Below are 13391 nucleotides of genomic sequence, written 5' to 3'. Positions count from 1 at the left end.
TGCTGTTTAACCAAACTTTTATCTCAAGTTTTTCAGATGTATTTGGTAAATGTTTAGAATAACCATCCTATTCTGTTTTTTAAGAACAGAATAGCATCCTGATCTAATGCAGAAAACCTAACACCAACAATTTACTAATAATCCAGATAGCTAGTACAAGAAATGGAGCCAGTGTAATTTCAGTCCACAGTAAATGAAGGGCACAAATAAAAATAATTTAATTTCTAAAGCTGGACAATTATGTGATATAGCAATAGCTTTCTTAATTCCTGCAATGCATAATGATATCTGAATGAGACTGCAAATACCATCATATGTTGGATTCCCAAAGTAGCATGCCCTTTAGATCCATACCAGTTATACACGGGCACAAAGTATTTTCCCTTACCTTTCTTCTTTATAAAAAAAAAGCATTGTCTTATTTCTTGTTGCTGCTTTGATGAGGCTTACTTACCGCTTCAGAATTATCAATGAAAGGGTCCGTTTCGTCATAACCATAACCTATATCGATTAGATCCTGCAGGCGATCCTTCCGATGTTTGTGGGGCTTTCCACCCTGAAAACAAAGCAATCTTCGTATCATTTGGCAAAAAGAGAAGCAATGTACTGAAGTCTACAAAACATAAGGCATCAGAGGGATGGTCACGGAGGGAATTAGCAGTTTTGCTTTCTTGGATGCTTCCTTGAATATAGTCTAGATGACTTAATAAAAACTTTCACACAGGAATGAGTTCTGGTAAACATGCTTTACTGTAGCCTCACCACAATCACCCCTGAAAGGTATTCATTAGCCACCTGGTTTCTGCATGACCGAGATCCTATTTAGAGATGTTTCACTGTCCTGTGTTTTTAAAACATAGTGATAGGACTGTTAGCGACAGGAGGACTGGGATCATTTAGAAAGTTATAAGCTTTTCAGTATGTTAGGGTCATTACAAAGGAAAATACTGATAGCCTAGCATTCAGTAAAGTGTTTCCCTAAACAAGATTGCTTCTCTACAGAAAAATGAAGCCTATCTAAGTCAAAAGAGAACAATATTGATCAGGTACTGGCAGATATGGTGTCTTTGAGTTTTCAAGAAGTTACAGCATTCATATAACATAACTGAAGAAAAACATATTAAGATAAAATCCTTTGAAATGCAAGAGCAGTCTCCTCAGTTGATAGGACTGGACATGAAATGGTTACTTGAGTAACTTAAAGCCAGAATCTGCATCACAGTCTGTGGGCTCACTTACCTCCTGGAGGTGGTAAACTTCATTTTAACCTGTAAGTGCTTCTCTCATGTGAAAGTTTTATAGCTAAATCAAGTCAAGTAAAAACTCACGCCCAGCTCAAACATTCAGGGAATCTAAACTTACAGTTACACAAATGGGAATCTACTTAGGATATAAAGTCTAGTTTTCCAGCTCCTATATATTGTCAATATAAAAGTCTTAAAAGATAAAATTCTCCAAAAGGCACCACCTTCACTAAAATGGTAACTGGTGTTCTCCCATAAATTTGAGAAGACTTGCTCCTGAAGCTTCTCTGCCTGTGCTCTACAGTTCTAAGCATGTTTAGAATGAGTCTTTTCTATTGTGACATCCAAATGTCACAACCCACTTGTTACTATGAGTATGCAGACAGTGTTCAAAGGTTTCATCCTTGCTCTGTAAGCATCTAAGCACCCTCACTTTAAAAATATTTTGCAAGAATTCAAGTTTGTAACTAAGTTAAGCATGTGCTTTTGCAAGCAAACAGGAAATCTCTTAAGTATAATTAAATAAATAAATGTAATAGTCCTAGGAGAAAAATCTCAAAATTGAGTTCTAATTTCAAATCAGGTTTCCAAGCTAAGTATCCCTAACTTTTCCTATCAGTCTTATCATCCCCTCCAGTCACTCATCTGATAAAATATCTGAATGACTGCACATTCCCAAAACAAGTGGTACTTTTTTTTCTTAAAAAAAAATAGTTTGGATGAGAGAAGAAAAAATATCTCTGAAAAAAAGTTAGCACTTAAGAATTCTATTTAAACTCCAGTGCAAAGGCTTATGTAGTTCTCATGATTCCGACTGAGGCACCAGCAGGCTGTCTGAAGAATACATAAATTTTACTTTACCTCTTCTGATCTCACTAATGTGTAATGCAATCCACCTCTGTACCACATCTCTTGCAAAGTCCAAGTAACCATCACCATCCTTGCTTTTGAGTCCAAAATCCTTTTGCAGCAATGGTTATTCTATGATTTCAGTGTATGGGCATTAAAAAAAATTCTCAATACATTCTGACTGCCTGTTATTCATAAAACCATAGTGCAGATATAGAACAAAGTTAATAACCAAAAAGAAGTCTCATAATAGCCAAATGAATAAAAGCAGGATTAAAATAGTAACCTGTATTCAGACACTTGAAAATATCTGAGCCAGTGTATGTACAGTTAGAGAATTTCCTTCCAAGCCTGGTTCTACCTAGTTGCATTTAAGGAAGCATGTTGAAAGTCTGTATGATCAAGATGTTAGGGATGCAAGACCAAAGCAGAAAAACTGAAGGGATTATCTGCATTGGTGTTTACTACACAACAGTCAGGAAAGTTTTACCACTGAAGCTTTTCACATTTCCCAAAAGAGTTCCTCCAACCTTTGTATCCCAGAACATAAGCACTCATGATACTAGAGCAAATTAAGATGTCTAGCTCCTGAGGCTGCAAACGGTACTCATGCAAGTATTCAGAAAACTCAAATATGAGTTCAACAGATTAACTGTGGCATGTAACCTAACGTTTAAACAACCTTTGCCCACCAGGACTAGAAGATGGCAAATAGCAATTTTCCAAGGGCCACAACATAGTCTATAAACCAGTAAATGTGATCTCTATATTGGGTGAGTTAACAGAAGGTATAAAGAACAGAGCCAGAGGCACAAGAACATACATTCCAGAGCAGGAAAGAATTTTAGTAGAAGGAAGCAGTAGTTCAAATACTTTTAGAAAGGTCCAAGATCTTTAAAGACAAGAAACTATCATGGGATAAGAGGGAGGGTCCACTCAAATTAATGTCTGGTTTAAGGCTGGGAAAAAGTGTAGGAATAAGTTTTCATTTTGGCAAAGAAAGTAATCAGTGAAATCACCAAGGAACATGTATTCATTCATCTTTACAAGTAATAGAGAGGGCTAACAGTTGGGGGGTGTGGTGAGATGACAGAAATTACTGAGTACAGTAAACAAAAAAAGACAACTAAAGAATCGCTGAAAGACCTCACAGTTGCTCTGAACTTAGTACAATAAATCATCAGTTGAATTCAGTATCAATAAAAGCAAGGTAATCCACACAAAGGAAGTACAACCCAAACAAGAAAATAAACAGTATGCTCCCAATTTGTTATGCTGCTCAGGAAGCACTGGAGTTGTTACACACAGCTCTATGACATTCACTCAATCAACAGCGGTCAAAAAAGAAAATAATTGGGGCTTATGCAAAAAAGGAACAGAGAACAAAACCAGAAGTCATCATTACATCACTGATAAATCAGGGCATCCTACCGTTAATATCCTTTCATTTAAAAAAAGAAATGAGAACAAAAAAAGGGAACAGTAAGGCAACAGGGATGTTTAAAGGTAAAAAACACTGCTTCCATACAATAACAGAACAATAAGACACGAAAGGATGTTAAGGAATGAAAGGACTGAATTTAGATGATAGCATCAGAATCGCATGCAGAAGAACAGGAAACATTTCACTGCTTCTTACAATACAGAAACCATAGAGCACCAAGTGAACTCATCCGGTTTAAACACAAAGTATGTTTTCATATGACATAACCATCATGGTACTCACTGCCATGGAGCACAATGAAACTCAGTGAACTCAAAATGATCTGGTAAATTTATGGCAGAAAGCTATAATGAAGGGTAGTTAAACACACAGGCTTTGAGAGAAATTAAGTCACAGATTGCTAGACAGGCACAGTGAAGTAATATCAGTGCACACTTACTCTGTTTATACTTTCAAGTGTGAGACTCCACGAGTGTCAGAGGACTATGATACCATCCATTAGATGGACCTTTGTTTTGATCCAATAAAAATTCTTACATTATGTACAAGATCATCCAAGATTCAATATCATGTTTTTACAACAGAGTGATTGTCTAGCGAATAACAGTAATCAAAAGAATGAAAGTGGGAACCATTTAAACCATTTAAACACCATGCTAGTGTTTAAAACATGCAGCAATTGCAAAAAAATTTCTTAATAATCAAGTAAATAAATGGTACATTATGCATCTTGTTTTACAAAAATGTATTTATTCATAGGCTTTTTCTTAGTATCTGCAAGATATACCCACTACTGTACTGATTTGATTATGAGCACAGGAATTTATCTGAAGAGAAGTAAAAAAAATCTTCAGGGAAGACTGTTCTTAATGCATCAATTTTTCTCAAAAGTATTGCCACATGTGCTATCATTAAAAAGATTGTTTGACTCCATTTTAAATGGATATAGATAAGTAATACCTAATTAGTTTAAGAAGGATATAGTACTTCCTGCAAATTTGAAAAAACCCTCTACTACTCTCTCATACAACCAGTGATTACTTTTACACTAAAGTGCTGTTAAAGAGAAGAGAATAGGTATCTATTTCATGGGGATCCCTGTTCTAGTTTAAGCTAAGGAACGTATGTCTTGCCACAAGAATCAGAAGATGGCTGGATGCTGTCAGAACATGAGCAATTGTACTGGGTCAGTGTACAGAGATGCAATTCCTCCGAGCACGGATGGTAGAGACTGATAGTACTTGTATTGGAAAACAGAAAGGACAGAGACTATCTAACACAAGAACTATTAATCCCTCACCACCCTCCATGCTTAGTGGCCCTACCCTAGTTAGTTGTTCTGCATACAGAAGACATTCCCCTTCCTAGAATTCTGTGGGGCTGAGGGGCATAAGGTACAGCAGAGAATGAGAGAAAGCCAAGAAAATTGGAAGTGCAAATAGTAATCAAGATACAAGTGCACCATGAATTTAAAGTGTCGTAAAATTACAGGTTTTGTTACCTACTGCTTTCTAATAGTTAAAAGTATCTACTTGTCCCTTTTTACGTCTCCTGATCACCGAACTCAAGTTTTCATAAGTCTAATCACACTATGTTTTGTCCATAAATGTACATGTGTAGCTTTGATGTATGCATAAAGGTATATGTAACATTAGATTGCTTCCTCTACTGCTCCCTCCTACATATATTGCTTTACATGCTTTACACTGGCTTTCATCTGCTGTAGTTAAGCAACTCGTTTCAGGACATTATAAAATCCTTAACTTGTATTATGGAAATGAGTCTTCTAGAAAAGTACAGTTGAAACATTTTTCTCTCATGTTCAAAAAAATTATTTATCATTCAAATGAACAGCAAACAGTTTTGGAACTGCCTTCTCAATTCACTGAGTATATTGGGTTCTGTCAACCCCTCTAAAAGATGAAAATCATTCTTTTCAATTTAAGGGTTTCTTTTGTTACGCATCACAGCTAACATGCCCTGAAATAGTAATTAGTTCTACAGAATGTATAGACTGGGCACTCAGATAAATCTGCGTTTATCAGGAAAAAAAAATCCAAATAAATCAGACAAGAAAGATTTTAATATGTATATTAATGGCAAGAGATACAAATGACTGCTCTTGTTTCCCTTCTTTATTACTGAGGTGCTCTATTAGTAATCCAGAATATCAACGTGCCTAAGCATGATGATGAGTTTTGATTGCCGGCTCTGAATTAATCACCCAACCCTACCCATATGAATTCTTAAAGACTTGTTTGGGTGTGGTTTTAGTCAACATTTTCTGATTTCTACCTTAATTTATTAGGGAAGGCCTCTTTATGTTACTATCTAGTGTTGTTCAAATGATCCACGCTACACTTTCAGGCGTCAGCAGAGTATATTTAGGCAGTTGACAACTATAATATAAGTCATTACTAGATGAGTTTAGAATTCAACAATAACTTCCTATGGAAGCATTCCAAATTAGTCAGAAATTCACAAAGATTCATCAGTATTTAACCCAAACAGAAGAGCTGTTCAATAGTGCACAACAGCATCACATAAAAATTCTTTCCTCTGGCACAGTATTTACCATGAATATTGACCTGTATTTATTGCTCAGTTGTATTTATATAGGAAGCTTTTCCAAGAATAGCTTCACAAGCTATAACATCCTATAGACGAATCTATTTAGTAGACTTGTCTAATAAGCTTGTAGCAGCTTCAAGCTGCTTAAATGAAATGAGACAGTCAGCTCCAAAACATACAGAAGTCACTTGACACTACATTAGCAACACTATTCAGGCAAAAAAGCTGATGTTAACATCTCTACAGCATCATAAGTTATCACTGTTGAATATTTGTATATTTTAATACAGGTATAGTAACTCACATATTTTGCCTCAAACTTCTTCGCTAGCATTTCTACTTCATGCCGCTCACGTTGTTCGTCATTAAACGGATCTTCCGAGTGAACCGATTTCTTCTGAAAAATGCAGAAGTTAAATATTCATTCCAAAAAAACACACAGAGTACATCTAAAAAAAACCCTATTAAATAACAATAAACAATGTTCTGGTGACTAAGTAATCAGAATTTATACTCAGAGAGTCCAAATACTTTATCCTCTAAAAATCAGTTTGACCCTTTCAATTATCATTGTTACTTTTCTTCTAATGAGAACACAAAAGTTAACAGAAAGAGTCAGACTGATATTTTCCCAAGCATTTCACTACAAGCTCAACTGAAAGCATAAGCATAAGTGAATTACAGCCATTTGAGGTTCAAAGAGAAAGAACTCTCTAAATACAACTCCTTTTCACTTCTGCTTCCACTGATGCCTCTTATTGGCGCTGTGAAGGATCCTTCCAGATACAATACACAAGATGTACCTGGTACCTGGCACGTTAATCAGCAAGGAAGCAGCCAGAAAACTAAAAAGCTCAGTAAGTTACAACCATAACTAATGTAACTCTTTTAACTCTCATATTGTTATTTTTTTCTTCAGATAATTTCACTAATCATAGCATGAATTGCAGAAGATTGCCACTATGGCAGCCACAAGGACAACAGAGATTTAATATTCCAGCTGTACAAATAAGCAGGAAGTACCCCCCTCTTTTTTTTTTTTTTTTTTGAGAAAGAGGTTTTCATTGTCACAAAGTCAATGAACAGTAATCAGGGCTATACATCATGCTTTTTTTTTTTAAATAACACATGGCATAAAAACAGGCCTACCTTTGTCAAATTAGAGTTCACAAAATACAGTAATTGTCTAAAGGGGGAGGTACTAGAATGCTAAAATGTAGTGGAATGGAGTTCCATTTTACAGAACTTTATAAATAGCAACTAACTTTACTGCACATGGACCACTCATTAATGAATAAATGAAGATTTATGGTAGGCTAAGACAGAATAAAAAGCAACACTAAGTTCAGAAAAGAAAAGATCCTTCCTCTGCAGTATGAATAGCCAATATATTGACTATATGGTAACCAAATAACAAAATAGCTCAGTAGTATCAAGACCAATGTAATGAGAAAGGTAAGCTGAGCAAAACTGCAAACACCACATAATTTTCTTATATTTTCTAAACCGAGTACTTAGAAAAAATAATAGATGTTATAGTTAATCCTGACACCTCTAGTAAATTACATACACATCTCTTGCAGGCATAACTGAATATAAAATGCTGCTCAATTCATGCAACACTGTCTTCCCTACTTTTAGCTGGGAAAAATCAATTCCACACCTTCTGCTAGGCAAATGTGGGGGTTTTGAGTTGTGAAAGGATAAGGTTAAGGCCAGAGGTCAAGCAAAATTTAGTACTAAAGTGTTAACTTGCCTCTCTCCACCCAACTCTCAAAGCTGTAGCTGACTGTCACTTTGATTAGTTAAGCATTATGGGAATCGCAAATTCAAGTAAGTCTTTGCTTTGACAGGTTCTAAGAGCTCTGATGGACAACTGTATTAGACTTTGCTGTAACTCCAAGAGATTGCTACTTCAGCACCTTTACAGTCTGCTTGACAGAAGACAACTTGGCATTTTCAGTTAAGATTTACACACCAAGCTTCAACTGCACCAACAGAAAAGGGAGCACACTTTCACTTCTGACCATTTAAGAGGCAAATAAACTCTTCAACCACACCAACTCATTACTCACACCCAAAAACTTTACATAAATAATTCCTACCGAGATGAACTCTACCAACAATCCTATCAAAGGATGTTCTCTTTATCAAGGCAAAAAAGCAGCACAAGGACAGCATGAGTTTCTAACAAACAGTTCCACTAGCTTCTGATTCAGGCTAGGAAACCAAATTTGGAATAAAAAAAACCCCAAACAAACAGAAGTTGCACTCATCCTGTCAAATCAATTTTGGGATTCTCTACTATTTCATTAAGAGAGCTATTAAAGCAATGTTTGAATATTCCTGTGCACCACTCCTTGCCTTCCCAGAACAACCTGCCTCTGGAGAGCCTTTCTTGCTTGCTCCAGTTCCAAGCAACACTACAAGATAGATAAGTTTCTAATTCTGTAATGTTGAACTTTAATGAGCAACTTCTTATAAGGGATAAAGAATCAACAACAGCTTTCAGAAAACTCAATCTTCACCCTACAAAAACAATTTGCATAATTAAGTTTATATGAACTGTTCATTTTAAACTGCATCACTACAAAAGCAACAAAAAAATTGGAAATCTAAAACTCCACTTAAAATCACAGCATTAACTGGCAGCTACTTACTACCTACCTGGAAATAGCAAACTCATATATTCTGCAGAAAAGTAGTAGAAAGTGGGTGTTCCTTGGTCAAGCTTCATTTTAACAAGGTAGTTTTCCCTGCTGCATTAACCAGTATAAATCACCATGGTCATTCTACTCCACAAGCACGATCAGTTTTCCTTTCACAATTTTTTTCTATTTTAGGACTTTAAACAGGTTACATAATTTGTTGAGAATGACCAGCATAAAAGACAGACTTCTGTCATTGTAAGCCTCCTGCATCGCACAGAGCAAATTCTCCTCTTGTATTTGCTTTAACTATGAAGAAACCACCAAGCACTAATTTTACTGCTGGATAAAATGCATTTCCCCTCTCTCTCCATGCTGATTAATACATGATTTTAAGTCCTCCCTACTGTATCAGAGTAGCTTTTCCAGCTTCCCATACAGCAAGCAAGAAGTTAAATTGACAGGCCAAGTACACATCAGTTTTTAAACAAGATTAAAAGTCCATAATTGCTTTAAAGGGATCACAATTTATGACCCTGGTTTACATAATCAGCTGATTGTTCCACAGAGTCCAGCAAGACCATTATGATCCATTCATTTAAATTTGGACTTTACAGAGCTGAAAAACACACACTATTTCTTATAAAGCATTCCTATCACTATTTCTACCTTCACAGCAGTCTCTGATACCAATTGTACCAAAAATCCCCTAAATCAACGCCCACCTGCCCTCCCTCCCTGCAGAAGACATGGAATTTGCATCAGAACTACATAAAAAAAGCCACCTTTCCCTGATTATGTGATTAACATATTATTAACCTACAGAAAAAGGCAGTTATGGAACTGGGAACTGCCAAAGGGAAAAAGTCAACATCCATGTACTGAACCACTTCTAAACACGAACACAATTTTCACCTTCATACAGGAACTGCTCAGGGAGATGGCACTTCATAGAGCAGCATGCTTATGCTACAACAATTCAGAGGAATCTTAACTGGCACTGTTTTTCCACAACAGCTGTAGGACAGGATGAACAGAAAGAACCTTTTAACTTGCATCTGAATATCTCAGAGAGATTAAAATCAGAGTCATTGACTTTTCTGTCTCCCACATTTGAACACAATCTTGTGTACATCCCTCCTACTACAGAACAAAAGAGTGAGCAGGCTGCTAAGTATAGTTATGGCATCATCATCACCTAGAAAGACTTTGGTTTGTAAAACAAAAGTTTTAACCATTCTCCAGTTTGTGCTGGATGTAAAAATCCAATTTGAGGTTTGCTTTTATCACCAAAGCTATCATAACCTTCTCAGCAGTAGCTACTTGCTTGCCCCCCCCCCCCCCTTCCAATAAGATGTAAACTTTTTCTAAGATTGTGTACTGGAATTAAGAGGAGCCACAACCATTTAAATCAAATACAACTTCACTGGTATCCTCAACTTTTTAAGAATGAGTGGCCTAAGTGTGACCAGCTTAAGGACATGCGTGTCTCCTTCCTACTTGCTGGATCCTGTTGATTGGCTAATGCTGCTCACTTCTTAAAGTTGTCTGCACAAGCTTTTCTCCTTAAAACCCAAAGTAGTTTTAGTACCAAATATCTTCTGGTTGGGAGGAAAAGGGAAAGTAGGGTTTTTTTTTTTCTTTAAGTTCTTAACAGTTACAGGTGAGGTTATAGTTTCGACATTAAGTCTCATTCATCCCTGTCCCCCGCAAGACTACAGAAACTCAACTCCAAGTCTGCTAGTGCTCACTTCACTGCTTCTTAAGGCTTGTAGCAGAGCCGGGCTAGTAACTCCTCATTTACCTGCACGCAGCCTACAGACAATCCGGAAAACAGACCGGCATGGTAACAGTTTCGTTCAGCTGCCGGAGAAAGCTCCCAGGAAGGGAGGATGCAACGCTACCGCTCCCCGGGCAGGCAAGGGGAGGGGAGCAGAGCTGGGGTAAGCGGGCACAAGACACTGGCGCTCCCCCGCCCCTGCTCACAGCAAACGCCAGGAGCTCCGGGAAAAGCCAGCCGGGAGCCCTCGGCGAGCTCAGGGGCGAGAAGTGCGAAGCATCCCCTTCCCCCACTGGCACAGGCACAGCCTTAGCGCCAGGAGGAGCCCGCAACGACGGCGAGGCCGCCGGACTTCCCTCCAGGGCGCCGCCCCGCTGGGCCGGGACCACCCCCGAGCAGGACGGGGCGACCGATAACGTTATCGGCAAGGCCGGGGACGCGGGCAGCTGCCCGCCGGGCCCTTGGCGGGGAGGAGGAAGCGCGGCGGGGCCCGGCCCAGCGGGAGGGGAGGGGGAAGGGGAAGGGGAGGTCCCGTACCCGCGAGTCCCCGCACAGCAGCAGCTCCGGGTAGCTGAACTCCACGCAGCCCTCCTCGGTGGGGTCCTTCAGCACCACCTCCAGGCGGACCGTCTGGCGGAGCGGGAGCGCCTCCTGCGGCGGCGGCGGCTCCTGCCGGCTGCTCTGGCGCGGCGGCGGCGGTAGCTGCGGCGGCGGCAGCGGCGGCGGCTCGGGCCGGGGGGGCTCCCGCTGCGGCTGCTGCTCGGGCCGGCCGGTCTCGCGGGGTGGCTCCAGGCGGGCAGCGCTCTCGCGGGACGGCGGCGGCTCCGGCCGGGAGAGCTCGTGCGGCGGCTCCGGCGGCGCCAACAGCGGCGCCTCGCGGCCCGCCGGCGGCGGCTCCGGCTCGCGGCCCCCCGGCTCCCGCTCCAGCGCCGGGCTCTCGCCCTCGCGGCGCCTCACGGGTGACAGGCTAATGAACGGCACCCGGCGCGGCTCCGCCATCCTCCGCCGCCCCCCCCCCACCCCCCGTTCGCTGGCCCCCGCCTCACGCGTTCGGTGACACCGCTCTCCGCGCTCCCTCCCACCGGCGGCGGCTCCTCCTCCTCCCTCTCCCCTCCCCCCTCCGCCGCCCGGTCGGAGCTGCCCCCTACGTTCTCCTCGCCGCCTCCACCCCCGCCATCTTGGCGCCCCCCCACATAAATAGAAGCAGGCCCGCAGGCCGCGCAGGCGCACCGCGGACGCCGACGCCGGCGCGCCGCCCCGCGTCGCTGTTGTTATTGCTCAGCTTCCCGCCGACGTCAGCGCGGCCGTCGGTACCTACACGCCGCGGCCGCCGGCGCCCGCCCCCGGTTGCCTTGGCGATGTGCACGCTGCCTGCCGTCGGGGCCTTAAAGGGCCCGCGGCCCGGCGGGCCGCTCGTCACCCTCCCGGCGGCCCCGAGCCGCGCACGGGGCGCCCCCGCCCGCCAACGAACCGTCGCGAGGCAATGGCGGCCGCGCCGCCGCCGCCTCCCCTCCTCCCTCCACCTCGCGGCTGCCCGAGGGCGGCCCGTTGGCGCCAGGGGAGCGGCCTCGGCGGGGATCCCCCCCTCCTCTGAGGCGCGGCGCGGCCCCGCTGAGGCGGGGCGGGAGGAAGGACAGCCCCGGCCCGGGCTGCTTCGTGCCGACGGGGCGGCGGGAGCCCTCGGCGGGACCGGGGCTGCCCCCCGCCACCAGCAGCGGGTGTTGACGGGGCTGTGCAACGCGTGTCCTTTTGGGGAAGGCGTGGGATGGCTGCTGGGGCCGCGGGCCTGCTTAGAGCGAGGTGCGTTGAGGCCTCTTGAATTTAGCAGCTGTAGGTCAGTCACCGGAAAAAAACACCCCTAAATCCTAAACATGATCGAGAGTTCAGTTGCGAGGGAGACCGTTTCCAGGCTGCGAGGGCATTGGTATGAACGTGGCATCAGCACGCGCCATATGATGTGCTGCTGGATCAGCGGAGAAGATCAGGGTTTGACAAAATTGCTTCGTAAAGGGTTGAGCCCAGCCTGCTCGGGCAGGAGCGCAGGCACTGCTCTGGTAGCCAGGCTGACCTCTGAAGAAAGGTAGCTTGTTCTGCAGCCGTGCCTGGGCTGCAGGGTACCAGCTCTGGTTTGCAAGGAGCAGTTGTGGGTTGGTGAGGAAGAGCTGTCCCCTAGATAGGGGACAACGAAAGGAAGGCAGGGTATGAGCAGCAGTGAGACTTCCTTCGTGAGCAAGAGCTGCCTGCAAACAGTGCAAGTGTTTCAGTCTGCCACCACCTACTTTGACAGACTGATGGCTGGTATTTCCAGATGGAGATGTGCCACCAAGGCACTGCTAAGTTTCAGGAAGCTATGAACATCTTCGTGTGCACTGTATTCTCCAGCTTCATTGGAGCAGAGAGAAAGACGTTAACATTTGTTGTTCTTTTTTTAGCCCCTACTTTGTTCTCTTTTAAGAATGTACTCAGGTTATGCAAAGCAAACATAATTTACATATGTGTATTATTTTCGATAATTATAGCAGACCATTCTGTTCAGCACATGATTCCACTTTCCAAACTGCATTCATGACAGTGCTTGATGTTTTCCTCTTACTGCATATGAAGTCTTTCGACCTAACTGCTTACTTTCAGCTAGACTCCAGAGAAGATTCGTGACACTAGAGCAGTGTTACTGAAAGTTACGATTTCACAGACAGGGATTGGAGGACGTTCCAGAATACTGCTTGCAGGAGGAAGTCAGTGGAATGACTGACCTGAGCTGGGAAATGTAGGCTGTCTCCTTTTGAAGCTTGAAAGGCTTTGTTGCGCTTTATAGTCAAAGAGACTTCTTTTATCTTAAAACCTCGTGTGTTCTA

At 42.5% G+C, this 13391-nt stretch overlaps 1 protein-coding gene across 3 annotated transcripts in view; it reads right to left on the bottom strand.

Moving 5' to 3' along the window:
* UBN2 (ubinuclein 2) overlaps window positions 1-11557 on the bottom strand; it is a 53566-nt gene extending 42009 nt beyond the window's left edge. The window contains exons 1-3 of one of the 3 annotated variants that reach the window (XM_075750788.1): window positions 11074-11557; window positions 6413-6505; window positions 455-556 (exon numbers count right to left, since the gene is read on the bottom strand). In XM_075750788.1, the coding sequence (XP_075606903.1) occupies window positions 455-556; window positions 6413-6505; window positions 11074-11535 (657 nt within the window). In that variant the 5' untranslated portion in view covers window positions 11536-11557. Of the gene's footprint in view, window positions 1-454; window positions 557-6412; window positions 6506-10560; window positions 10855-11073 lie in introns of those variants that run through there. The other 2 variants (XM_075750796.1, XM_075750807.1) reach the window with 2 other exon arrangements.
* Between the last annotated feature and the right edge of the window lie 1834 nt (window positions 11558-13391).

This window comes from Balearica regulorum, chromosome 1 (assembly GCF_011004875.1).
Source record: "Balearica regulorum gibbericeps isolate bBalReg1 chromosome 1, bBalReg1.pri, whole genome shotgun sequence".
NCBI classification, from domain to species: Eukaryota; Metazoa; Chordata; class Aves; order Gruiformes; family Gruidae; genus Balearica; species Balearica regulorum.
This window is presented reverse-complemented; position numbering and strand designations above follow the sequence as displayed.